At 54.7% G+C, this 22,055-nt stretch overlaps 8 protein-coding genes across 8 annotated transcripts; 6 read left to right on the top strand and 2 right to left on the bottom strand.

The window, feature by feature from the left end:
• Positions 1–1,001: 1,001 nt before the first annotated feature.
• Positions 1,002–3,907, bottom strand: NOP58 (RNA-processing protein NOP58). Its single transcript, XM_076637817.1, has 7 exons — positions 3,709–3,907; positions 3,109–3,447; positions 2,890–2,998; positions 2,731–2,812; positions 2,162–2,556; positions 1,568–2,060; positions 1,002–1,488 (listed from the first exon to the last, which is right to left on the bottom strand). The coding sequence occupies exons 1-7, from the start codon at positions 3,825–3,827 to the stop codon at positions 1,316–1,318; spliced, it is 1,710 nt and encodes a 569-aa protein (XP_076500762.1). The 5' UTR covers positions 3,828–3,907; the 3' UTR covers positions 1,002–1,315.
• Positions 3,908–4,195: 288 nt separating this feature from the next.
• BDY24DRAFT_335844 (CRAL-TRIO domain-containing protein) lies at positions 4,196–5,872 on the bottom strand (the record flags this gene model as incomplete). Its single annotated transcript, XM_076637211.1, has 8 exons — positions 4,196–4,444; positions 4,557–4,766; positions 4,838–4,877; positions 4,960–5,091; positions 5,182–5,237; positions 5,371–5,488; positions 5,598–5,617; positions 5,699–5,872. The coding sequence occupies 8 exons, from the start codon at positions 5,870–5,872 to the stop codon at positions 4,196–4,198; spliced, it is 999 nt and encodes a 332-aa protein (XP_076500761.1).
• Positions 5,873–6,580: 708 nt separating this feature from the next.
• SMC3 (cohesin subunit SMC3) lies at positions 6,581–12,330 on the top strand. The gene is made up of 22 exons (XM_076638540.1): positions 6,581–6,666; positions 6,746–6,804; positions 6,877–6,935; positions 7,047–7,156; positions 7,239–7,255; positions 7,383–7,557; positions 7,687–7,804; positions 7,902–8,077; positions 8,172–8,252; positions 8,342–8,628; positions 8,696–9,013; positions 9,092–9,191; positions 9,254–9,390; positions 9,461–9,662; positions 9,739–10,320; positions 10,391–10,589; positions 10,659–10,906; positions 10,986–11,285; positions 11,359–11,436; positions 11,511–11,595; positions 11,674–11,766; positions 11,850–12,330. The coding sequence occupies exons 1-22, from the start codon at positions 6,652–6,654 to the stop codon at positions 12,026–12,028; spliced, it is 3,618 nt and encodes a 1,205-aa protein (XP_076500760.1). The 5' UTR covers positions 6,581–6,651; the 3' UTR covers positions 12,029–12,330.
• On the top strand, positions 12,331–13,817 carry BDY24DRAFT_375370 (uncharacterized protein). The gene is made up of 6 exons (XM_076638539.1): positions 12,331–12,449; positions 12,537–12,632; positions 12,710–12,734; positions 12,804–12,835; positions 12,928–13,015; positions 13,093–13,817. The coding sequence occupies exons 1-6, from the start codon at positions 12,372–12,374 to the stop codon at positions 13,626–13,628; spliced, it is 855 nt and encodes a 284-aa protein (XP_076500759.1). The 5' UTR covers positions 12,331–12,371; the 3' UTR covers positions 13,629–13,817.
• A 155-nt stretch (positions 13,818–13,972) lies between these two features.
• On the top strand, positions 13,973–14,905 carry BDY24DRAFT_94811 (uncharacterized protein). The gene has a single exon (XM_076645265.1). The coding sequence runs from the start codon at positions 14,317–14,319 to the stop codon at positions 14,794–14,796; it is 480 nt and encodes a 159-aa protein (XP_076500758.1). The 5' UTR covers positions 13,973–14,316; the 3' UTR covers positions 14,797–14,905.
• BDY24DRAFT_94770 (Aldo/keto reductase) lies at positions 14,397–17,248 on the top strand. Its single transcript, XM_076645264.1, has 11 exons — positions 14,397–14,819; positions 15,022–15,042; positions 15,157–15,179; positions 15,324–15,379; positions 15,504–15,708; positions 15,812–15,870; positions 15,962–16,085; positions 16,211–16,425; positions 16,534–16,589; positions 16,694–16,797; positions 16,918–17,248. Exons 1-11 carry the CDS (start codon positions 14,778–14,780, stop codon positions 16,964–16,966), a joined length of 954 nt encoding a protein of 317 aa, XP_076500757.1. The 5' UTR covers positions 14,397–14,777; the 3' UTR covers positions 16,967–17,248.
• A 210-nt stretch (positions 17,249–17,458) lies between these two features.
• BDY24DRAFT_375353 (uncharacterized protein) lies at positions 17,459–19,270 on the top strand (the record flags this gene model as incomplete). The annotated part of the gene is made up of 3 exons (XM_076638538.1): positions 17,459–17,999; positions 18,098–18,705; positions 18,792–19,270. Coding segments are annotated over exons 1-3 (1,186 nt in total), but the record flags the coding sequence as incomplete, so codon positions are not given.
• A 333-nt stretch (positions 19,271–19,603) lies between these two features.
• Positions 19,604–20,524, top strand: BDY24DRAFT_375351 (uncharacterized protein; the record flags this gene model as incomplete). The annotated part of the gene is made up of 1 exon (XM_076638537.1): positions 19,604–20,524. A coding segment is annotated over one exon (570 nt), but the record flags the coding sequence as incomplete, so codon positions are not given.
• Positions 20,525–22,055: the final 1,531 nt, after the last annotated feature.

The following is a 22,055-nucleotide window of genomic DNA, read 5'->3' as shown; positions in this document are numbered from 1 at the left end:
AGCTCGCAGGGTTTTTCCTCCTCTCTTCTCGATTCCTCAAGCTTCTTTCTCGAGGTTTGTATCGTCGCGTAACGCTGAGCAGCGTGGAGAAAACCATATCGTTCGTAAAACCTCGGGTGCGTTCGTCTCGTCGGCCTGTCTTGCTCTCTTTCTCCCACTGACGCCGTCTTTCTTCTTCAATCCTCACTCAATCTCAGATCCACCATGATCCGACCAATCCCTTCCGATTCACTCCCGAGAAGCTCGTCCTTCGCAACCTCCACGTCCCGTTTAACCCCTCCCTCCTCGTCGACGCCAACTTCCTTGGAGCCAGGCAGATCGGCATCCCCAAGCTCTACATCGTCTTTGAACGTCCTCTTTCCTCCTCCTCCTTCCTCGCTTGGACGCCCCTCTTACGCCTCCTCAACCCCGTCCAGGTCAACGTCAGGAGGATCGTCTCAGACGACGACTCCAAGGAAGAAGCCTCCGAGGACGAGGACGAGGACGAGGACGAACTACCAAGTATCACCGCCGTCTCCTTTGACTCGATGACGTTCCTCTCTACGTGGGATCAACTTCGATTGGTCTCCGTTTCAGGCAGGACCTCCGTTCTCGTTCTTCGCGACGACGAGAACGAGTCAGTGTTCGCAGACGCGTTGAGACGAAGTTCTGCAGGACCTCTCGGATCGGTGACCTATTGGGTTCGCAGGAGGAACCCACTTCTGGAGTTTCGGAGGCTAGTATACCTCAAGGAGGATCTTGCGGCGTTGAGTTGGGATGAGGACACCGTTCAGCTCTCGGTGGTGATGATCCGAGGACCTGCGAGGGAGAGATGGAGGAAAGCGGGAGCTCGAATCGTTGGGGATGATGTAGTTTAGTCTAGTAGTCTACCTTAGGTTTGAGGATGTCGATCGTCGGAATCAAGAATAGTTTTTTCGATCGATCGTCGTTTTTTCGAGACGCGTCTCGACTTCTCCTTTCCCTCAACCGCGTCTCACCTCGTTCGGAAGTAGTTTTCTTCAGTCAACAGAACCTCTCCACGCGCAGAAACAAGATTGAAACCTTCACATGAGTTCGTTAGCTCGACGAGTGAGGCGAATTGACCTCTAGCTCACTTTGTTTCAACGCGTCGAGGACGAGAGATTTGACCAAGAAGCGTAGATGATGATAGAACTACAAGATGATGTGCACAAGAGCATACGGTGGGGGTGTAAAGAAAGAATAGGAAGAAGCGTACGAAGTGGTGTAGAGGAAACGTCAATAAGAGAACCGAGAGGAAAAAAAAAGCGAAACGAAAAGCGAAGGGAGCGAAAAAGAACGAGAGGGAACCCAAAGTCTAAGCAGCGACCTCGCTCTTCTTCTTTTTGCTCTTCTTCTTCTCTCCGCCCTCAACCTCAGCCTCAGCCTCCCCACCGACCTCAGAAGCACGTCTCTTCTTGGACTTCTTCTCCTTCTTGACCTCCTCGACGGCGGCGACGGGAGCGGAAGGAGCGTCGACCTCGATGAGACCTGAAGAGAACGAAGAGAAGAACGAACGAGTCAGTAAAGACGAAGAACGAGAAGATTTGAAGACAAAGAGTAGACTCACCAGCAGCAGCAGCCTTAGCAGCCTTCTTAGCCTCCTTCCTCAACCTCTTCGCCTCAGCCTCGTCCACCTCTCCTCCAGTCGAAGGTCCAGCGGCGGGAGCGTCCACGTCCATATCGTCCGACTTCTTGGACTTTTTCTCCTTCTTGACCTTCTTCTCGGGGGAAGCCTCGCCGGTAGGTTGGGTAGGGATGAGAGAGACCGAATCGGCGGCGTCGTTGTATCCAGCTCCGTTTCCAGTCATCTCGAACCTCGACTGCTTCTTTCCCTCCGCTGCCGACGACCTGACCGAGACGATACCGAGTCGGTGCTCGAGAGCTCGAAGCCTGGACTCGAGCTTGGCTCGGTTCTCGACTCCAATCGAAGGAGCGTTCTCGTCGGACTTGGAGTCGGCGTCCGAAAGAGCGTCGACTCGGATGGAGAGAGCGGCCTTGGTGGCGACCATTCGAGCCATCTTTCCCTTGAGCTTCTGGGGAGCCTGTCCGATGAGGGAGGCCTGTATACGAGAAAATGAGGAAACGAGTCAGTATCTCGTCGTCGAAGTCGTTCGAGCTGAAGGCGTCGAAAAACAGAGGGAGGGAAAAAGAGAGAACGTACGTGGTAGATGAGACCGTACTTGGGGGTATCGTGCTTGGTCTTGAGAGCTCGGAAGAGAGCCTTCTCAGCTCCGAGGATCTGGATGGTGGAAGCGGGGTGCTTGGCGAGGTTGAGGAGGGATCCAGCGTGGGAGATGAGACGAGCTCCGACGAGCTCTCCGACGAGGGCAGTGAGGTTGGGAGCGATGGCGGCCATTCGGTTTCGAAGGTACTCGTAGAGCTGAGCTCGGTACTCGGTGATGGAGATGACCTGGTCGCAGAGGGAGTTGATGTGGGTCATGTCGGTGTCGGAGATCTCGGTTCCCATGGAGAGCTCTGCGGCGGACTTGAGGGTGGCCTCGAGATCCTCGGGGAGGATGGCCTCGAACGAGGTGGTGGAGCAGTTGGTTCGGAATCCTGGAAGAAGGAAGAAGAGCGGCGAAAAGAGGTCAGTTTTCAAGTCACTCTTCATCGCCATGGGAAAGGAGGGCACGACGGAGACAAAAGGAGAAGAAAGGGAGGGAAGGGAACGCTCTTCCTCTCCGTCCCTCTCCTCCTCAGAAGACAAGATTCGACAGAAAAGGCACTCACCCATAGCTCGAACGACCTTCGCGTAAGCCAAGTTGTCGACGATGATCTTGCCCATCTCGGGGAAATGCCATCCGTACCACTCCTGCGAAAATGAAGAAGAACCAAACGAGTGAACTTCGATCTTCCGAAAGGGGAGAATTTCGAGCGAGGAAAACGAACCTTGACTCGCATGGAGTAGATGTTGATCTCCTTGTCCAGATCGTCGAGAAGAGCGATAGCCTGAACAATCATAGTATCGACCTTGTCGGGGGAGAACTTGAGCTTGAATCTGAAGAAGGAAAAAAGCCGAGGAGGAAAACGCGTCAGCCCACGGTCTCTCTTCTCGACAACCAACGACGCCAGCACCTGCAACGACTCGAGAGGACTACTAGAACGTACCGAGAGAGGGAGTGACTGAGACCAAGGGACATGGTAGCCAAATCCTTAGGGTCGAGACCCTTGAGCAAGCTGGTGAGCTGCTCTCGAATTCCACGGTAGAGGTCGAGGGTGGTCGAGTCGGACATGACCTTGATACCGAGCTTCTTGGCGATAGCACCTCCGAGCTTGGTGTCTCCGACGATGAGGGTCTCCTCAACACCCTTTCCCTTCTTGGAACCAGTGATCTCGTCGACGAGGAACTTGGAGAGGACCTTGGAGAGCTTTCCCTCCTGGAGCTGGGTGAGATCCTCAACAGCGTCGGCGGTGGAGGAGAATCGGTGGATAGCCTTGAGCTTAAGGCTGAGGAAGTGAAGAGGAGCATAAGACGAAGGAGGAGTCAGTATATACATCGAAGGAAGGGTGTTGAGCTTGAGCTCAAAAAGGGAGGGAAGGAAGGGAGAGGTTCTCGTCCAGCCCGCTCTCTTTTTTCTTCCTTCCTTCTTCCTTCCCAATCAGCTCCCCAGCTCCAGCCCTTTACACCAGTAGCAACCTCACTCCCCTCTCCATCCACCCATGCTACTCCAACAGCAGTCAAGCTCAAGAAGGAGGCGTGACACTCACAGGTTGTTGGCTCCCTCAGGGCTCTCGAAGCTCTTGTACAAATCGTCCTTCCCAATCTTTCCTTCGTCCGTAACGGAGAAGAGGGCGAAACCAATCGAAGACTCGCTCAGGACCAACATCACAGCTTGTCTTTTTGAAGAGAGGGGGGGAGGAGGAGGGGAGAAGGGGGAAGGGAGGGAGGAGGGTGAGGTTGAAGTCTGAGGTAAAAAAGCTGAGGGCTGGATTTGAACTCACCTCTTCCGAAACTGCGGCTCGTTTCTCTCGATTCACTGAGGGAGGGTCGAAAGGAAGGTGGGTTGTATAAGGTAGATTAGAGAGTCTGTAGTAGTAGTACGAAAGTCCTGAGAGGATAGAGACGATAAAGAATGACCCAAGATAGATAGATAGACAGACAGATGAGAGAGTAAAGTCCAAGAAAGAAAAAAACAACCCTGAGACGCACAGAACCCAAAAAGAAGACGAGAAAATTGTCCTTGAACCGAATAATCTAGTATATACAATCTACAACTGGGATCCTCGTCTGCTCCAACATCTCCTCCCTGATCATCGTCTTGAGATCGCCGTCGTCCCTCATCGAACTCGACGTCGGCTCCTCCTCGTCCTCCCAGGTTTTGACGTCCCACTCGCTGATTCCGACGCTTCCTCCGAGTGATCTCCACCTCTGCATAGCGTCAGCTCGCTTGGAAGCGGCGAGTTGAGCGAGGTAGGGGTAGTACTCGTCGTGCTTGTACTCGAACTGAGGGAAGGGAGGAGAGAGGAAGGACGCGTCAGTTCGTTCGTCTTCGTTTGTTCTGCCTCCTCTACTCCTTTTCGTGAACCTCGAGATGGAATGAAGATAGTTCACTCACTTCGAGATCACCTCCAAACTCAGCCATCAAAGTTTCTCGCTCGACGTGTCCGAGCTCGACGACCTTTCCCTTCATGTCGACCTTGGACTTCGTTTGAGGATCGATGAAAGGCCAGACGAGGGAGAGGAAAGCGTTGAGGACGAAGGGAGTGTTCTGAACGTGAGCAGCGCCGACTCGGTAGGGGTAGTGGTGGGTCATCATCTGGAGAATCTAGAGGAGAAAGAGGAGGGAGGGAAGTCGAGAGTCAACAGGAGCCTCGACGCGACTGAAAGAGGGAGAACGATGCGAACCTTCGACGAGAGAGAAGCAGATGGACGTTTGCTCTTTCCGGCGACTAGGTAAGAAGAGCGGGTCGTCGAAGATGTCAGCTTTCAAGCTCTTGACGCAGGGCGAATCGTTCGACTCGCAATTTAACAAAACCACCACGCTCTCGACTCCAGGTCCCATCAGATCTCCACACCTCTCCCAGATCCAAACGATGTGCTTGAACTGTCGATCCGAGGGTTCCGTATCTCGCTTCGAGGGAGTGATGTAGCTGCAGAAGAAGGAAGAGAAGGAGGAAAAGAAATCAGCATCCGGTCCGGTACGCGCCTCCCTCTCTCTCTCCTCCCTCTCTTTCACTCACAACAGAGGTTCAGCAGAAGTCGAGAACCCAAGAACGACTGCCTTCCCACAAACAGCCTGTAAGAGCAGAAGCAGCGTAACAGGTCAGAAAAGGGAAGAACGGGGCGAGGCTTTGGGACGACAGAACGATCGAGAAACGATTGGGGAAGGTTGAGAAGAAAGAAGACAGGAAAAGTTGTGGCTTTCTCACCTCAGGTTCGACACTCTCAGCAGTGATGTCGTCGACTCCCACCTCTCGCCGCCAAGCGAGGGTAGCTTCGATACGGGTGATGGCTTGGGAGGAGTGCCATTTCGAGCCTTTGAGGTATCTGGGGAGGGAGGAGGAGAGATAACGGACGGAACGGGAAGGAATCGAGGTCAGCTTTTCTCTCCCTTCATGGCCGGATGAACTATCGAGGCGAGGGTGTAGAAACGAACCTAATGATGCATTCTCGGGTCTGCGACAAGCGAGAGAAGTAAAGAAAGAAGGAGGTCGTCTCAGCAAACAACAAGAGGGAAGGAAGGAGGAGAGAGCTCACCATCCAGAACCTCTCTCCCTCGCTCAGTCCTCCTTCCGTCTCCTCGATGCAGCCCTTGTCCAGAAAATGGTCGAGAACGAGATCGAGCTGAGATCGCTCTTCGAAGCTGAGGAGGGAGTTGAGATCTGCTGCTGGTCGAATGGGTTTGGAGCTCGAGGAGGGCGAGGAGAGCATCTTGTCTGGATGGATTGGTTTCTGGGAGCTTGACCTGCTTGGTTTGAAAGGAGAGAGGAAGGGCTAGAGAAAGGAAAGGGGTCCTGTGTTCTGAGAAAGATAAGAAGGGAGAATAAAAGGAGGGAGAAATGTAGAGTGAAGGCCAGAGGGGAAAGGAACAAGGAGGGAGGAGACAGAACAGGGTTTGAGAAAGCCACACGTTGGATACGCTCAGTCCAGATCAAAATCAGTGAGCCTCGTTCGGAGAAATCCTTCAGAGCGAAGATCTGAACATCAGGAGGATCCTTGAGAGGGTGTTCGCCGAAAAGATTGGGCTGGAAGAAGGAAAGGGAAGCAGGAACGAGCGACCGACTCGAGCTGATTGACATCGTTCCTTTCGAGTTTCTCCGAAGAGCAGGCTGAGAGGCTCATCTAGTGCTTCTCAGGGACAGACATTGATCTTCTTCTCACAAAATTGCGGAGACCAAAGGTTGAGTTCCTTAGCAAGAGAATGTGGGTGGCCCAGGACGAGAGGAGATTGCGACGCGTCTCTTTCTGGCGAGCAGGGGAGCAATCTTGTTTGAAACCGAGAGAAGATGTCCTGAATAGCTTCCAGGACTCTCAAACGTCTCTTTATAACCAGAAAAGGCGGAAAGAAGAGGTCAAGACGCGTCAAGGAAGACACCCCCAGCTTTTCCCCCATTTCAGCCTCGACACGCGAAGGTGTGAGCTCGCTCTCGACTCCCATCCAGCTCCTTCCCTCCCCTTCCCTTCCCCCCAAATCGCGAGTCCGAGTAGGGATGGTCTACATCAAGGTCAGCTTATCCTCCTTTTCGATCTTTCGAGCTCTGATTGACTCTCTTTGGTCTTGGATGGGAACGAAACGAACCTCAGACGCTCACCATCCAAGGGTTCAAGTCGTATCGAGATCAAACAGCCGTCGAGCCCTTCTCGTTAGTCTAGATCCTCACTCGTGAGCTCAGACACGATCTCCAAGCTGACTTTCTTCTTCTCGGATGCTTCAGATCTGGTCATAATGTCGTCGTAGGGAGGAATGGTAGTGGAAAGTCCAACTTCTTCTCAGGTCAGTTTCCCTTCCCTTCCCTCACTTGCCCTCCTCTTCGCCCATCCGTTCGCTCTTCAGGAGATGTCAACGAGCTCAGCTGAATCTTTATCTCGTCTTCTCAATCTCTAGCCATTCGATTCGTTCTTTCGGATGCGTACACTTCGATGTCGAGAGAAGATCGTCAAGCTCTCCTCCATGAAGGCATGAGCACCTCCACCACACTCTCTGCCTACGTCGAGGTAAGTCCTTCATCGCACCTCCTTTTGGCTTATCATAGAGATCTTACAGGAGTCTTTCTCTCGCCCTTCGTCCAATGTTCAGATCGTCTTCGACAACAGGTTCGTTCAGCTCTCTCCTTCCCTTCTTCCCCTGAGCTCGCTCTCCTCCTTCCCTCCGACCTTCCTCCCTTCGTCGAGCTCATTCCTTTGTCCCTCCGCCTCCGACACCTCTCACCCTCTCTTCCAGTGATTCTCGATTCCCTACTGGCAAAGAAGAGGTCATCCTCCGTCGAACGATTGGACTCAAGAAGGACGAGTACTCGGTGGATCGAAAGTCATCGTCCAAGGCAGAGGTCATGAATTTGTTGGAGAGTGCTGGGTTCAGCAAGAGCAACCCTTACTACATCGTACCTCAAGGAAGGGTGAGTGTCATGTCTACTACGTTGTCGATCTCGGGTGAGGAGTTGAAGGGGTTTGCTGAGGCTGCTGTCGAAGGAAGACGTTGAGCTCGAGCTGATCAAACTCCCTCCCTCCTTCCATCTTCTCTTCAGATCACCTTCCTCACCAACGCCAAAGACTCGGAACGTCTAGAACTGCTCAAGGAGGTCGGAGGAACTACGCTGTACGACGAAAAGAAGGCAGAGTCGCTGAAGACGCTCGCCAGTGCTGGTTCGTCCCCTCCTCCCTCCCTCTCCCTTCCCTCCGCGCTCGCATACTGGAGCTCACCTCCCGGTCCACTCTTCCTCGTTCTTTCCAAACTGAACAGAGGCCAAGAAAGCCAAGATGGTCAAGACCCTGGAAGCCATCGAGTCTCGTCTAGAGGAACTCGAGGAGGAGAAGGGAGAGTTGAAGGAGTTCCAGGAGAAGGATCGAGACAGGAAGAGCTTGGAGTACGCGATCTTCTCGAAGGAGCTGGAGGAGATTAGCTTGACGCTGGAGAGCGTGAGTTGTTTCCCTGTTCCGGTCTGCCAAGTTGGGAGGCGAGAGAAAGAGGGAGAGGGAACTAACTCGCGTCTTGTTTGGTGCTCTCGAACAGATGGAACAAGAACGAGCTGAGAACATGAACGACAGTAACGCTCGTCGGCAGGAGTTCATCAAGCGAGAGAAGATCATCCAGGTGAGTCGTTCTCCTCGTTTCTCCATCCGCAGACCGCGTCTCGTTCCCGTTCTGACCTACCCTCGTTTTTCCTTTTTCACGCGTCTCAGCAACTCGAAAACACCGTCTCCTCGAATCGACAACAACTCTCCCTCCTCGCCATCTCCTCCCAACAGTCCGAAATCGAGATGAAGGACCTCGTTCGATCCCTCACGGAAGTAGAGTGCTTGATCGTCGACTCGGAAGCCGCCGCTGGAGCTGGAGAGGAGAGGAAGGAGAGGCTGGAACGAGAGCTCGGAGAGGTCCTGGAGAAGATCACTGAGGCTGAGGAGGAGCTCGCCAACGTCGAACCTGAGTGGAGGGAGAAGGTCAAGTCGGAGAAGGAGGGAAAACTCACGTAAGTCGACGCGTCTTTCTCTTCTTACGAGCCCTCGCTGACTTTTTCCGACCTCTCTTTCCTTCAGTCTCGACACCGCCAAAGCTCGACTCGACGCTCTCTACGCCAAGCAAGAACGTACGACCCAGTTTCGAACTCAAGCCGATCGAGACAAGTACCTCAAGTCGGAGATCGCCAACCTCGCTACCTTCCAGGCTTCTCAGCAGGAACGCGTTCAAGGACTCACGGCGGAACTCGATGCTGCTCGAACGAAGCTCCAGGAGGTCAAGGACAAGCTGGAGGAGGATAGGAGAGATTTGGAGGAGAGGAAGGAGAAGTCGAGGGAGTGGCAGAAGGAGCTGGCTGCCCTGAAGGAGGAGGAAGGGAAGATCAGCGATCAGAGGAAGTGAGTGACTTTGTTTCGAACGGACGAGACGCGTCGAGATTGAGAGCTGATCTATTGCCCTCTTTCTTCGTACGACAGGGAGCTCTGGAGAGAGGATGCGAAGCTGGAGTCGACTGTCAGCCATGCGAAGAACGAACATCGAACTTCGGAGCAGCATCTTGCGAGCATGATGGATCGAGTGAGTTTTCTCTCCCTCCCTTTTCCCCCGCCGCGTCGAATCTGATTTTTCTTCTTCTCCAGGACACCTCGTCCGGACTCAAGAACCTGGATCGAATCGTCGAACGTCTGAACCTCGAAGGCGTCTACGGTCCTCTCTACAAGTTGTTCGAGGTGGACGACAAGTACGCCATGGCGGTCGAAGAGACAGCAGGAAACAGGTCCGTCCCTTCCTTCTTTCTCGACCTTCATCTTCTCGATCTGACCAAATCTTTCCTTTTCATTGCTCAGTCTCTTCCACGTTGTCGTCGACAACGATACGACAGCTCAGAAGCTCGTCGAGGTCATGAACCAGGAGCGAGCCGGTCGACTCACCTTCGTCCCTCTCAACCGAATCAAGAGCACCCCTCACACCTACCCCGAGACGAACGAAGTCACTCCTCTCATCAAGCGACTCAGGTTCAACCAGGAGCACGCTCTCGCCTTCGAGCAGGTACGTGTTTTGCTCTCGAAGCCCGAGCTCTCTCGACGCGTCTGACCTTCGTCCTCTTCCTTCCTCACTTCCACAGGTCTTCGGAAGCACCGTCGTCGCCAACGATCTTCATATCGCCACCGCCTACCGACGTTCACATGGTCTCAACGTCATCACCCTCGACGGAGACAAGGCCGATCGAAAGGGAGCTCTCACCGGAGGTTACCACGACGTTCGACGCTCTCGAATCGAAGCAATCCGAACCGAGAAGCTCTGGCGAACCAAGCTCGAATCGGAATCCACTCGTCTCGCCGAAGTCAAACGATCCATCTCCAAGCTCGAACAGGACATCACTCGAATCGTTGGAAAGATGCAGGTCCTCGAGTCGAAGAGGAAGGCCGTTCAGGAGGGGAGGGAGCCGTTGATGGCTGAAATTGGATACGCCGAGCAGGAGGAGGAACAGCTCAAGACGAGGATTGCGAGGTTCGAGCGATCGTTGGACGAGGCGACGACGGATGTGACGACGTTGGAGGCTAGGAAGGATGCTCACGAGAAGGAGTTGAAGACCAAGATGACGAAGGGGTTGACTTCGCAGGAGGAGGAGCAGGTGGAGAGTCTGAGTCGGCAGGTCGGGGAACTGCAGAAGACGTTGTCGGACAAGGCGAAGGAGAGAGGAGAGGTGAGTTTTGGTGGTCTTTGCGTTTCTCCTTTCGAGATGCTGATCCTTCTTCCTTCGTTCGAATTCACAGATCGAGATCAAGAAGAACAACCTCGAGATCGAACTCAAGGAGAGTCTCCTCAAACGACGAAACGGTCTTCAATCCCAACTCGACTCCCTCGGCGACGTTGATGCTACCCAGTCCATGCGAGTTGACGACGTCGATACCCGCAGAAGGGAGGCAGCTGCTCTCAAGAAGTCGATCTCGGATCTGGAGGAAGCTATCGCTCGTGAGTCCTCTTGTCCTCTCTCTTCTCTCCGCCCATTGGGATCTGACTCGAATCCCGTTTGCTGTACAGTCGACGACGAAAAGAAGGAGGAGCTCACTACTGCTATCGAGGAAGCCACCGGAAAGCTGGATCGAATCCAAACGGAGCAGGTCGAGGACGGTCGAGGAATCGCCAAGTCGCAGAAGATTGTCGAGCGATACATCTCGAAACGACAGACTCTTACCGACAGGAAGGACGAGTGCACCAAGCTCATTCGAGACCTTGGAGTCCTACCAGAGGAGGCTTTCACCAAGTACGAGGACGTCGATTCGGCAAGGGTGAGTTTTCTTTTCTCGACTCGTCGCGTCCTTCCCTCACTGACGACCTCTTCCTCTCCTCCCCTTCTGCTTCTCCCAGCTTCTCAAACGGCTTCACAAGGTCAAGACCCAGCTCTCCACGTACGCTCACGTCAACAAGCAAGCCATCCAGATGTACGAGCAGAACGACAAGCTTCGAGACAACATCTTTGGTCGACACGCCGAAATGGAACGGTCGTCGGATTCGATCCAGAAGTTGATCTCCAGTCTCGACAAGCAGAAGGAGGAAGTCATCGAGAAGATTTTTGCTCAGGTCTCGGGATTCTTCTCAGAGATCTTTGAGAAGCTGGTGCCGGCTGGGAGGGGAAGGCTGATCATGATCAAGAAGTCGGCTGCTCAGGTGAGTTTGAAGGAGGACGAGTCGAGGTCGATTTCGAGATGTAGCTGATGGTTTCTCCTTTCTTTTCCTACAGGGCGAGGAGGACGAGGAGGATTCGGGAGACGAGGCTGCAAAGTCTTCCTCTGCGAACTATACTGGAGTTTCGATCAAGGTTCGTTTCTTCCCCTCCCTCCTCTCCTCCTTCGTTCCAAATGACTGACCTTCCCTCAATTGCGACTCGTCCAGGTCTCGTTCAACTCGAAGAGCGACGAAGGACTTCGTATACAGCAGCTTTCGGGAGGTCAAAAGGCTCTCGTCGCCTTGGCTACCGGTGAGTCGTTGAGACTCGACGCGTCTCGATCCGACGCTCCCTTCTCGTTCTCTGACCCTACCGTTTCTCCTTCTGCAGTCTTTGCCATCCAAAAATGCGATCCAGCACCCTTCTATCTCTTCGATGAGATCGACGCCAACCTCGATGCTCAGTACCGTACTTCCGTCGCAGGTTCGTTTTCTCTTCCTTCTCTTTCGAGTCACCGCGCCCGAACTGCCCTCCGCTGACTTCTCTACTCTCCTTCTCCCTTCCAGAAATGATCCACGAGCTCTCCGCGACTGGCCAGTTCATCACGACGACCTTCCGACCCGAGATGATCGCCAACGCCGACAACTGCTACGGAGTCTTCTTCAACAACGAGAAGGTCTCCTCCATCAAGAAGATCACTCGAGAGAACGCTATGGACTTTGTCGACCACCAGAACGACAAATAGGAAGGATCTCGAACTCGTTCTCGTTAGCTGGAGGAGGAGAGGGAGGGATTCTTGGGTCGATCTGTGTTTTTCGTTTTTCTGTTTCTTTCTCTCGTCTCTTGTCCTTCGTTTCCCTCTTTACGCCCGTTCTCTCACTCTCATCTCTTAGTTAACGACCTTACTTTTCATACCAGCTTCACGAATACACTACTACCATGTCTGTTTTTCCCTTTCCTTGGCCAGACAAGAAAAGGACGCGCTTCTCCTTCGAGACGGAGCGCCGATTCAAGCTCACCTTGAACTCTCCCTTCCTCCCTTCAACACCCACCCACTCACTCCCTCAAACCTCAACGCTCAACTCAAAATGGCTGCTCCTAAGATCGTCGTTACTAGACTGCTCTCGGATGTCAACATGGAGAAGATTAGGACCTCTGGAGCTGAGGTTCGTTCGAACTCTTTTGAGCTTCCTCCTTTCCTCCCCTTCCTCTCCCTCTCCCTCTGACTCGACTCTCGTTTTTCGTTGATCTAGGTTATCGAATGGACTAAAGACTCGGCGTGTGATAGAGCTTGGCTTCTGGAGAACGTGAAGGGCGCCACTGGGATTCTCTGCATGTTCTCAGAGAGCGTGAGTCTACGAGAGGCAAAGGAGGGGATGGAGGAGAAGAAGCAAGAAGGGCTGATCAGCTTGAATCCTTTCTTCAGATCAACGAAGAAGTTTTCGCAGCTGGTACGTATCCAGACCTATTTATCAACACACTCTTTACTAGGCACTGATCAGCTACTTTGGTTGTCGCAGCTGGACCGTCTCTGATCGTGGTCTCTACGATGGTCAATCTCGTCTCGATCTCGTCTCAATCTCCGTCTCAATCTCGACGGCGAACCAACCAAGCTGAACGAGCACCTTTGCTTCTCTCCCTCAGTCCGTAGGAACAGACCACATTGCTCTCTCATCAGCTTACAAGCGAGGCATCCTCATCGGCTACACTCCAGATATCCTCACGGACGCTGGTTTGTCTCCTTCCCTCTTTTTCGCGCACAACGCGTCCGGCCCGCTCGCTGAACCTCCCTCTCTCTTCTCCTCCCAGTCGCTGATCTAACCGTCCTCCTCGCCCTCTTCGCCATGCGTCGTGGAAAGGAAGCCATCAACATTGTTCAATCTGGTCAATGGCCTCCCTTCTCCCCTTACGCTCTCGCAGGAGTCGGTCTCTCCTCCTCGACAACGCTCGGTTTCCTCGGATTCGGTCGAATCGCTCAATCCACCCTCCAAAGAATGCTTCCCTTCGGACCCAAGAAGTGCTTGTACAACACGAGGACGAAAAAGGACGATGTGAAGCTAAGTGAGGAGATGGGGTGTGAGATGGAGTGGGTTGAGCAGGAGAGGTTGGCGAGGGAGAGCGACGTGCTGTTCGTACTGTGCCACGGAGGGGAGGAGACGAAGGGGTTGGTTGGGGAGGAGTTCTTGGGGAGGATGAAGACGACGGCGGTGCTGGTGAACACTGCTAGGGTAAGTTCAAGGTCTGCTTCCGAGGTTGAGGAGGACGAGACCGGAGCTGATCTGTTCTCCGCGACGCGTCTTTCTTTCGATTTGTGCTCGATCAGGGAACCATCGTCGACTCAGTAGCTCTTGCTGCAGCTCTGAAAGCTGGAAAAATATTCGCCGCTGGTCTTGATGTCCTCGAGGGAGAACCTACGATCCCTGCGGATCATCCCCTCGTTCTCGAGCCGAGGTTTGTCTTTTACTCTCTCTTCCTCCCTTTTGCTCACGTTAACCCTCGCTCCTCGTCTTGTTCCGAAACAGATGTGCCGTTCTCCCTCACATCGGATCTGCAACCCAGGACTGCCGAGATCAGATGGGAGCTCTTTGTTCGTCCTCCATGGCCTCTTCCCAACGCGGCTTCCCTGTCTCGAACTCATCTCTTCCCCTTTCCTCCCGCTCCTTCCTCAGCAACCGAAAACCTCCTGGCGGGAGTCTTCGGACGACCTCTTCCCGTCGAGCTCAAGCAGTAGGCCAAAGTTTTCTGACGTTCTCGCTCTCGTCGAGTGAGACGACCCGAAGCAAAACTCTTCCTCTAGAAAACCCCTCCGTTCCCTCTCATAGATTGGATCGGATTTTTCTCGCGTACCTTATAGACTTAGACCCAGTAGATGGCCTTTTCTCTCCCAATCCTTTCCCTCACTGTAATTCTCAAGGCCAAATCCGCGTCCGTTTCCTTTAATTTGCTGGCTCTCTCCCTCTACCGCCGCTCTAATCTGAGCACTTCATCCTCTTTGGCTTGACTATCCCAGGCCTTAATGCCAGCCAGACGAAGATGGACCGTCCCTATACCTGTCTCAATCCCCGTCTCCGCTGTCACGAACCCAGCCGACGCGTCTTGGTCCAAGCAGCACGACGCGTCTGTCCGTTGAGGCCCGATTTCCTTACGATCCTCATGTTTTTTTCTCCGCACCTACTAGGACCTCCTCCTTCGATACTAGATAACCTTCAGGGTCCTGAAGACGAACCAACGAAGACGAGGAAGAGACGAGCGACGCCTCGATTTGACGCGAACTTTCTTTCCTCCTCTTTGTTATTTTGCTTGTTCCCTCTTCTCCTCTTCCCTCCGCTACTTTTCGGCATCAGAGAACATACCTTTCCGCCGCCGCGGCACCGGCCTTTGCGGCTGGTCGGCCCTGCTAGCCCTTTTTTTGGTCTTCCTCTCTCTTGCTCAACACCCATCTTCTCCTTCCCCCCTCCTTTTCCATCCCTTCCACCTCTTCACCTTTTACAAACATGTCTGCTATCAAACTGAACACTGGACTTCTCATGCCCCTCGTACGTGTTGCTCCTTCGACGCGGGTTTGATGGGGATTCTGGATGGTGAAAAGGAAAGCAACGAGCTCACCTCCTTCCTTCTTTTCCTTCCTCCTCCATCTCTTTTCTACGCTCTTCACCTCTCATCCTCACTCGTCCCTGCCCACCCCATACTCCTGACGTCCCTTCTCTGTCTCCTCGATGATTCTTCGCTCCCTCAAAGGTCGGAAAGGGACTCTGGAAGGTCAGTAAAGATGCTGCTCGAGCTCCCGTTCCTCCCTCCGATCTTCTCTCGTCCTCCTCTCCGTGCTTCCTCTCGACAGCGTTCGCTCACACTCTTCTTGTCTTTTCTCTGCAGGTTCCTCGGGCTGACGCTGCCGAGTGAGTAGCAGAATCTGCTGTTCTTCCCCCATCTTTTCCTCTTCATCTCGAAGACCTCCACCTTTCCCCCCTCGTCACCTCGACTTTCGATTTCAGCCCATACTGACCTGACTCGGTCCTTCTCGCTCCTACTTCCTCTTTCAGCACCGTCTACAACGCCATCAAGACGGGATACAGGCTCTTCGATGGAGCTGGAGACTGTGAGTTTTCGTCTTTCAAGTTCCGAGCTGTTTTCAGCCCTCGTTCGACGGCTCGCCCTCTCTCGTTCTTCCCTCCGTCGGCTGACCCAACCCCTCCCCCCCTCTTCCCCTCTGCTACACCAAGACGGAAACGAGAAGGAGTGTGGAGACGGAGTCGCTCGAGCTATCAAGGATGGACTCGTCAAGCGAGAGGAGCTCTTCATCACGTCGAAGCTCTGGAACACCTTCCACGCCAAGGAGCACGTCCCTCAACTCGTCAAGAAGCAGCTCGCTGACTGGCAGCTCGAGTACTTTGACCTTTTCCTGATTCACTTCCCCGTCTCTATCGCGTGAGTTCGCTTGAAGTTGGAGAGAACGGGAGGGAAGGGAAGACAGGAGGAGGAACGGAGCACGACGCGTTCTGACTTGCTTTCCTTTGGTTTCGACTTACAGTTACGTCGACCCCGCTGTCCGATACCCTCCTGAGTGGTTCGTTGATGGAGTCAGCAAAGGTGAGTTTAGCGCCGTCCTGCTTTGAGCTACCGAATCATCGAGAACTGACGAGCTCGTTCCCGCTCTTTCCTTTCCTTTCCTCTCCTCCAGTCCAGCTCCAGAACACTCCCTACCAGGAGACCTGGCAGGCAATGGAGGCTATCCAGGAAGCTGGTTACGCTAAGAGCATCGGAGTGTCGAACGTCCAGGGTGCTCTTCTCCTCGACATTTTGAAGTCAGTTCTCCTTCTTTTTCGTCCCTTCGAAATCCTCTTCCAGGAACCACTCCACTAGGCATCACCACGAATCCTTCTGTGCAAGAGTCTTCGCTAAACCTCTAACTGCTTCTCCCCTTCCGCAGATACGCCAAGAAGGCTCCCTCCGTCCTTCAGATCGAGCACCACCCCTACCTCACTCAGCAACCCCTCGTCGACCTCTGCAAGGAGCTCGGAATCGCCATCACCGCCTACTCGAGTTTCGGTCCCACTTCGTTCGTCGAGCTCGGCATGGACAAGAACACTCCTTCTTTGCTCAAGCACGACGTGACCGCTGAGATCTCAAAGGCGACAGGAAAGAGTACGTCCTCCCGCTCTCCTCCCTCCCTCTCCTCTTCCGAACCGTTCGAGCGAGAGTCCTGACTCGCCTTCCAAACCTTTCTCTCTCTCTCTCTCCCTGATCTTACAGCTCCTGCTCAGGTCCTTCTCCGATGGGCTACCCAGCGAGGAATCGCCGTCATCCCCGTTCGTCGGCCTCTCACTGCCTGCTCTCCTCTCCTCTCGTTTTCGAACGCGTCCCGAGCTGACCGTCTTTGGCCTTTGGACTGCTCTCGACTCGACCCCCACAGAAATCCAACGACCCCAACCGACTCGCCCAAAACCTCAACTCTACCGACTTTGAGCTCTCCACCGAGCAGCTCAAGGCTATCTCGGATCTCAACATTGGGCTTAGGTACGTTTACGTTTCGTCTTCCTCCTTCCCCTTCCCGCTCTCTCACCCTTTTCCTCTCTTCTCTTCGCCCGACTGAGTCGTCCTGCCCCCTTTTTGTTCTGTTTTTGCATCGATGTGCAGGTTCAACAACCCCGTCGGAGTCTCCCCTCTTCTCTCTATCTTCGCTTAGATCGACTCGGATGGAGGAGGAAACGAAATATCGATGAGAACCTATTATCGAAACTGAATCGTATCGAGAGACACAAACTTAAGACCTGAGCGATTCCGAGCGTAAGAGAAGGAGAACGACGACGAGAGAAAAAAGAAGGAAACAATGCAGAACTACAAAAGAAAGAAAAGAAAAGAGACAAAAAGCGAACCCAACTAGATAGACTATCGGAGAAGAGAAAAAGACGAAACCCGAAAAACCGAACCAACTCTCCCGCTCCCTCAATCCTGCTCCCCTCCCGCCCCTCTCCCCGCCGACGACCTCAAACTCCCCCCCCTACTTCCCCTTCTTCTTCTCCAACCTCCTCACCCTCTCCTCCTCCTCCTCCCCTAAACTCCTCACGCTCTCAAAACTCCTCACCATCTCGAGCACCTTCGGCTTCGGACTCGTCACGTTGGACGACCTAGGCTTGATCTGGATCGGATTAGGATTCGGAGCCGAGCGTTGAGGGATGTTGATGGGTGCTCGAGCTTGGGGTTGACTGGTGCTGGTGGGAGGAGGAAGGAAGATGACGGGAGGAGGAGGAGGAGGAGGAGCAGGGTGGGAAAGGGAGGAAGAGGAGGAAGGTCGTCGTCGGGAAGAGGAGGGAGGTCGAGGTTGAGGTCTCCCTGTTTCCTTGGTCGTCGTCTTCTTCCTCGTTCGCTGCTGCTGCTGCTGATGTTCCTCGACGACGTCCGGTGCGGAAGACGAAGAGGCGAGCCATCCTCCCGAGAGGAATCCGAAAAGCTTTCCTGCAAAGGTCGGTTTCTTGGAAGGGAGAGCCGACCTCGACGAGGACGAGGACGAGGACGAGGCGAGGTTGCTTCTGGGTCGAGGCGAGTGGGTGGAGGGGATGGATCCGATGGACATGTTGTTGGACGCTTTGTTCGGGGAGAGGAACGTCTTCTGAGGGTTGTTGTTGTGAGATCGACGACGACGACCTGGCGGGAGTCCCGTTTTGAGCTCGTTGAGTCGACGCTGTTGGATCGAGGCGATTCGGGTGTGGAGCTTGGATCTGACAGCGGCGAAGGAAAGACCAAACCCGAGAACGAGGGGTCAGCATGAGAAGAACGAAGGGAAGGAGAAAACGAGCCCAAAAAAATAAAAACTCACCTCTCCCACTCGCCCTCCAAGTCCTCCTCCTTCAACCCCACCGTCTCCAAAAACCTCTGCACCACCGCGTCCTCCTCCACCTCCTCTCTCTTCCCACCGACAGCATCCAAACACCCCATCAGACACCTCCACTCCGTCGTCCCCCAAGCTCGATCCTTCGTCGACCTCCTCCCCCTCTCCCTCGCCTTCCCCTTTCCCTTTCCCGTTCCCGTCGACTTCTTCTTCTTCTCCTCCTCCTTGACAAACGACCTCTCCTCCAAGCTCAGCATCGAACTCGACTGGAAACTCCCAGGGATCGCCAGCTCCTCTTCCTCCTCCTCCTGTTCCTCCTCTTGGACGGAAGCAGAGTCGGACGCGTCGTCCAACTCGAACTCGTCTGCGATCTCCTGCTCCGCTTCCATGAGGAGTTCCGGAGCGGACATCATGGAGACGTCGCCCATGTGAAGAGAAGATCTTCGTCGGGAAGAGGTGGAGGTTCGACGAGGAGGTTGATGCTTGCTGATCGACTTGCGTCGGGAAGAAGAAGAAGACGAGGAGTGGGCGGAAGCGAAGGAAGCGTTTGGATTGCTGTTGTTGTTGTTGGCGTCCGTTTCGACGTAGTCGTGGAACTGGTTTCAACAACGAATAAACACCAGTCGGTCAGTTTTCGAAAAAAATGAGCGAAAGCAGGACGTCGAAGAAAGGGAAAACTCACCATCTTCAAAAAAGCCGTCGCCCTCGCAGCCTCCCTCGGATCGTTACTGCTGATCTTGATGTAGGTTTCCTCCTCCGTTCCCTCCCCCTCCTCCTCTCCTCCTTCTCCTCCACCACCCACAACAACTCTCAACACTTCTCCGTGCTCCCCACCCTGCTGACCGCCCGCCGCGTTCCTCTTCCCGAAAGCCTTCGCCAGGATCTCCTGTTTCGCTGCCATCCCGTCCGAGATCGAAGGGTAGGCTGACCCTCCTCCTCCTCCTCCTCCGGTGGAAGAGGAGACGCTGGGACGACGATGCGAGTGGGACGAGGCGACGGAGGCGGAGGCGACGGGGTAGTAGGTCGAAGTCGAAGGGACCGCGGCGAATCGCGGTGAAGGCGATCCGACGAGGGAAGGGGAGAGGGAGAGGGAGAGGGAGGATCTGTTCTTGAACAGCGCGTCGAGTTGGTTGATGGTCTGTAAGGACAGCCTCTTGGGACCGAGGGAAGGTCGTTGAGTAGTGGACGGAGTGGGATTGTCGACGAGGAGGGAGGCAGCAGTAGATCCGACGGTGGAGACGAAGGAAGGCTCCTCTTCTTCGTCGTCCGAGCGGACGTCGTTGAGTTCCACCACGTAATCCTGCGTCCCGTCGTCGTCCGCCTCGTTCTCGACGAGTTGTTGGTGAATGGGAGGGAGGTTGGAAACGAAGGGAGTCGAAGTCGAAGAAGGGGACGACGACGACGACGACGCGGTTCGTCTTGGAGCTGGAGTCGACGAAGCCGTGATGGGTTGGAGGTGAGATTGAGATCGATCGTTGGTGAGTTTCGAAGGAGAGGACATGTGGATCGATTTGATAGGGGAAGGGGAGGTGAGGGTGGAGAGGAAGGAGTGTCCGGCTGCGTCGAGGAGATCCTGAGACGATTCGTTGAAGTAGAGTTCCTCGGCTTCGTCTTCGTCCTCGTCCTCGTCCATGGCTTCTCCCTCTTCTTCTTCTTCTTCTTCGACGACAAACTCCTGCTCCTCCATCTCATCCTCCCACTGCTCTTCTTCCTCCTCCTCCTCCTCCTCCGCTTCCTCGTCCGGCTGAGGAGATCCATCGAACGAACCCGACTCGAACCCTTCAGCAGCGAACGACGCGTCGTTGTCGTTGACGTGGTCGTTCTCCTCGTCCTCGTCCTCTCCCTCGTCGTCGTCTCCTCCTCCTCCTCCAAGATCGAACCTCTCCTTCTCCTCCTCGGTAGGCGACCTCTCGGGCGTCTCAGCCTCTGCGATCTCTTCAGCGAGCGATTTCTGCTCGACCATCACGAGGAAGGACGAGTCCTGATCCTGCTCGAACGAGGTCTGCTCTTCCTCTTGAGGCTCGTCGTCGTCGTCGTCGGAGGGAAGAGACGACGCGTCCTTCTGATCCTCCTCGGGAGCTGCTGAAGGTTCCTTGTCGTCCTGAGCGAGAGCGAGGATCGGGATCGAAGGTTCGACGACCGGGACGTCCTGCTCCTCCGCTTCGTGGTGGTCTTCTGGTTCGACGACGGCGATGGGAACGGGCGAGGATCGATCGAGGTTGGCGAAGGAAGGTTTCGGTTGGGACGCGACGACGAGATCTTGGGGAGCTCCAACGTCAACAGGCTCCAAACTCTTCTCCCTATTCACCTCCTCCTCCTCCTCATCCCGATACCTCCCTTCTCCCTCGTCGTCCTCCCTCCCGAAATCCATCTCCCCTCCCTCTCCCCACCCACCCTCCTCCTCCTCCGCATCGCTCGAATCCGGACTCAAACTACTCCTCATCCTCTTTGCCCATCCTTCCTCCTCTCCCTCTCCGTTCCTCATCTCTGCAAGGAAGGAATCGCTCCTCTCCCTGTTGAGCATCCTCTCGTCGTGGTCTTCCTCGGACCCAGAGTAGGATTCCGGCGTGCCCGGTTGGTGGAACGTGTAAGGCGAGAGGGCAGGAGCGGGCGTGTAAGGGTTCAGGAGGGAGGAGGAGGAGGGGGTGGGTTGGAGAGCGAGGGTTGAAGAGGAGGAGGAGGAAGAGGAAGACGCGACGGTTCGGTTGAGGAGAGGGGTGGAGTGTGCGGCGGAGGAGGAGGAAGAGGAAGAGAGGAAGAGGGAGAGAGGGGAGGGTCGAGCGAGGGAGGAAGACGACGAGGTTGAAGCGAGGGAGGTGTTGGTGGTCGGTAGGAAAAGAGGTTGTTGAATCCCAGCAGCAAGAGGAGGAGAGGTCCTCGATCTCGGACCCGCTAGAAGGGACGATCTCGTCCTCGACGTCGAAGGCGAAGCTTGAGGGTTGTACGTGATGTTGGCGTCTTCTTCTTCTTCTTCTTCTCCTTCCTCCTTCTCCTCAGCACCCTGACCCATCGAGCTCCTCATCGACAGATCTCTCACTACCTCTTCCTCCTCCTGCTCCTCACTCTTCACGCTCCTCATCCTCTCTCCCTCTCCCATCATCACATCCAACTCATCCACGTCCTCCTCCTCCCCCATCAACACGCTCTCATCCCCTTCCTCGTACTCGTACATCCTCACTCTCTCCCTGCCCTTCAACAAGATCGGATCGTCTCCTGGACTTCTCGGAGGAGGAGGCGTGTCGGGCAGGGTTTGAGAACCGAGAGGTGTTCCTTCGTCCGGGTGGTCGACGGGGATCGAGAGACCTCGCGCGGGTGGCGCGGATTTCCGACGGTTGGAGGAGGAGGAGGAAGTTGACTGGGAGAGGGTAGATTTCTTGCGAGAAGCTGCGGTTGCGGTTGAGGAGGAGAGGTTGGGTTGAGAGGAGGAGATGAAGGGGAACGAGGCCGACGGTTTCGATGCGACCGGTCGATCCGTTCGAGGTGGGAGTCGTTTCGTCGATCCTCCAGAAGAAGAAGAAGAAGCGATGGGTGTCGAGAGGGTGAAGGATGCTGCAGTTCTACCAGGGAGAGCTTGCGAGCTCCACAACGACGACGGTTTGGGCTGTTTCTTCGCTCTCGGATTCGGCGAGGGAGCAGCGGGCGTCGTTGAAAGTCCCGACGAGATCGTTCGTTTCCTGGATCGACTGCTGGAGGAGGTGCTGAGGGATTTGAGAGGAGATTTCAGAGGAGGAGGAGGAGGAGCTTGGGAAGTAGCTCTTCGTTGATGAGAGGAAGGGAAGAGGAACGAAGGTGAGGCTGGAGCGGGGAGGGAGGGAGCTCGTCGGTTCAACGAAGAAGACGACGACGACGACGACGGAGGTGGGTAGGAAGGAGTGGTGGATATGACGGTGGTGGTGGGTTGGGAAGGAGGAGGAGTAGGGAGGGATGTATAGGATTTGGGCTGATT

The sequence above is a fragment of the Mrakia frigida genome, assembly GCF_051309035.1.
Source record: "Mrakia frigida strain ATCC 22029 unplaced genomic scaffold BDY24scaffold_2, whole genome shotgun sequence".
Taxonomy (NCBI): domain Eukaryota; kingdom Fungi; phylum Basidiomycota; class Tremellomycetes; order Cystofilobasidiales; family Mrakiaceae; genus Mrakia; species Mrakia frigida.
The sequence above is the reverse complement of the archived record's forward strand: the minus strand, read 5'-3'. Positions and strand labels throughout refer to the sequence as shown.

What these genes read in the sequence shown, in the direction of transcription:
- NOP58 (XM_076637817.1), bottom strand. Translation starts at nt 3,827, where the DNA reads ATGTTGGTCCTGAGCGAGTCTTCGATTGGTTTCGCCCTCTTCTCCGTT. An exon ending in CTCAGTCACTCCCTCTCTCG is followed by an intron (nt 2,999 to 3,108) that starts GTACGTTCTAGT and finishes TTCCTTCTTCAG; the next exon opens with ATTCAAGCTCAAGTTCTCCC. An exon ending in GAAGGTCGTTCGAGCTATGG is followed by an intron (nt 2,557 to 2,730) that starts GTGAGTGCCTTT and finishes TCCTTCTTCCAG; the next exon opens with GATTCCGAACCAACTGCTCC.
- SMC3 (XM_076638540.1), top strand. An exon ending in AAGATCAGCGATCAGAGGAA is followed by an intron (nt 9,014 to 9,091) that starts GTGAGTGACTTT and finishes TTCGTACGACAG; the next exon opens with GGAGCTCTGGAGAGAGGATG. An exon ending in TCAAGAAGTCGGCTGCTCAG is followed by an intron (nt 11,286 to 11,358) that starts GTGAGTTTGAAG and finishes CTTTTCCTACAG; the next exon opens with GGCGAGGAGGACGAGGAGGA.
- BDY24DRAFT_375370 (XM_076638539.1), top strand. Translation starts at nt 12,372, where the DNA reads ATGGCTGCTCCTAAGATCGTCGTTACTAGACTGCTCTCGGATGTCAAC. An exon ending in TTAGGACCTCTGGAGCTGAG is followed by an intron (nt 12,450 to 12,536) that starts GTTCGTTCGAAC and finishes TCGTTGATCTAG; the next exon opens with GTTATCGAATGGACTAAAGA. An exon ending in TGATCGTGGTCTCTACGATG is followed by an intron (nt 12,836 to 12,927) that starts GTCAATCTCGTC and finishes TCTCTCCCTCAG; the next exon opens with TCCGTAGGAACAGACCACAT.
- BDY24DRAFT_94811 (XM_076645265.1), top strand. Translation starts at nt 14,317, where the DNA reads ATGGACCGTCCCTATACCTGTCTCAATCCCCGTCTCCGCTGTCACGAA.
- BDY24DRAFT_94770 (XM_076645264.1), top strand. Translation starts at nt 14,778, where the DNA reads ATGTCTGCTATCAAACTGAACACTGGACTTCTCATGCCCCTC. An exon ending in CTGGACTTCTCATGCCCCTC is followed by an intron (nt 14,820 to 15,021) that starts GTACGTGTTGCT and finishes GCTCCCTCAAAG; the next exon opens with GTCGGAAAGGGACTCTGGAA. An exon ending in CACTTCCCCGTCTCTATCGC is followed by an intron (nt 15,709 to 15,811) that starts GTGAGTTCGCTT and finishes TTCGACTTACAG; the next exon opens with TTACGTCGACCCCGCTGTCC.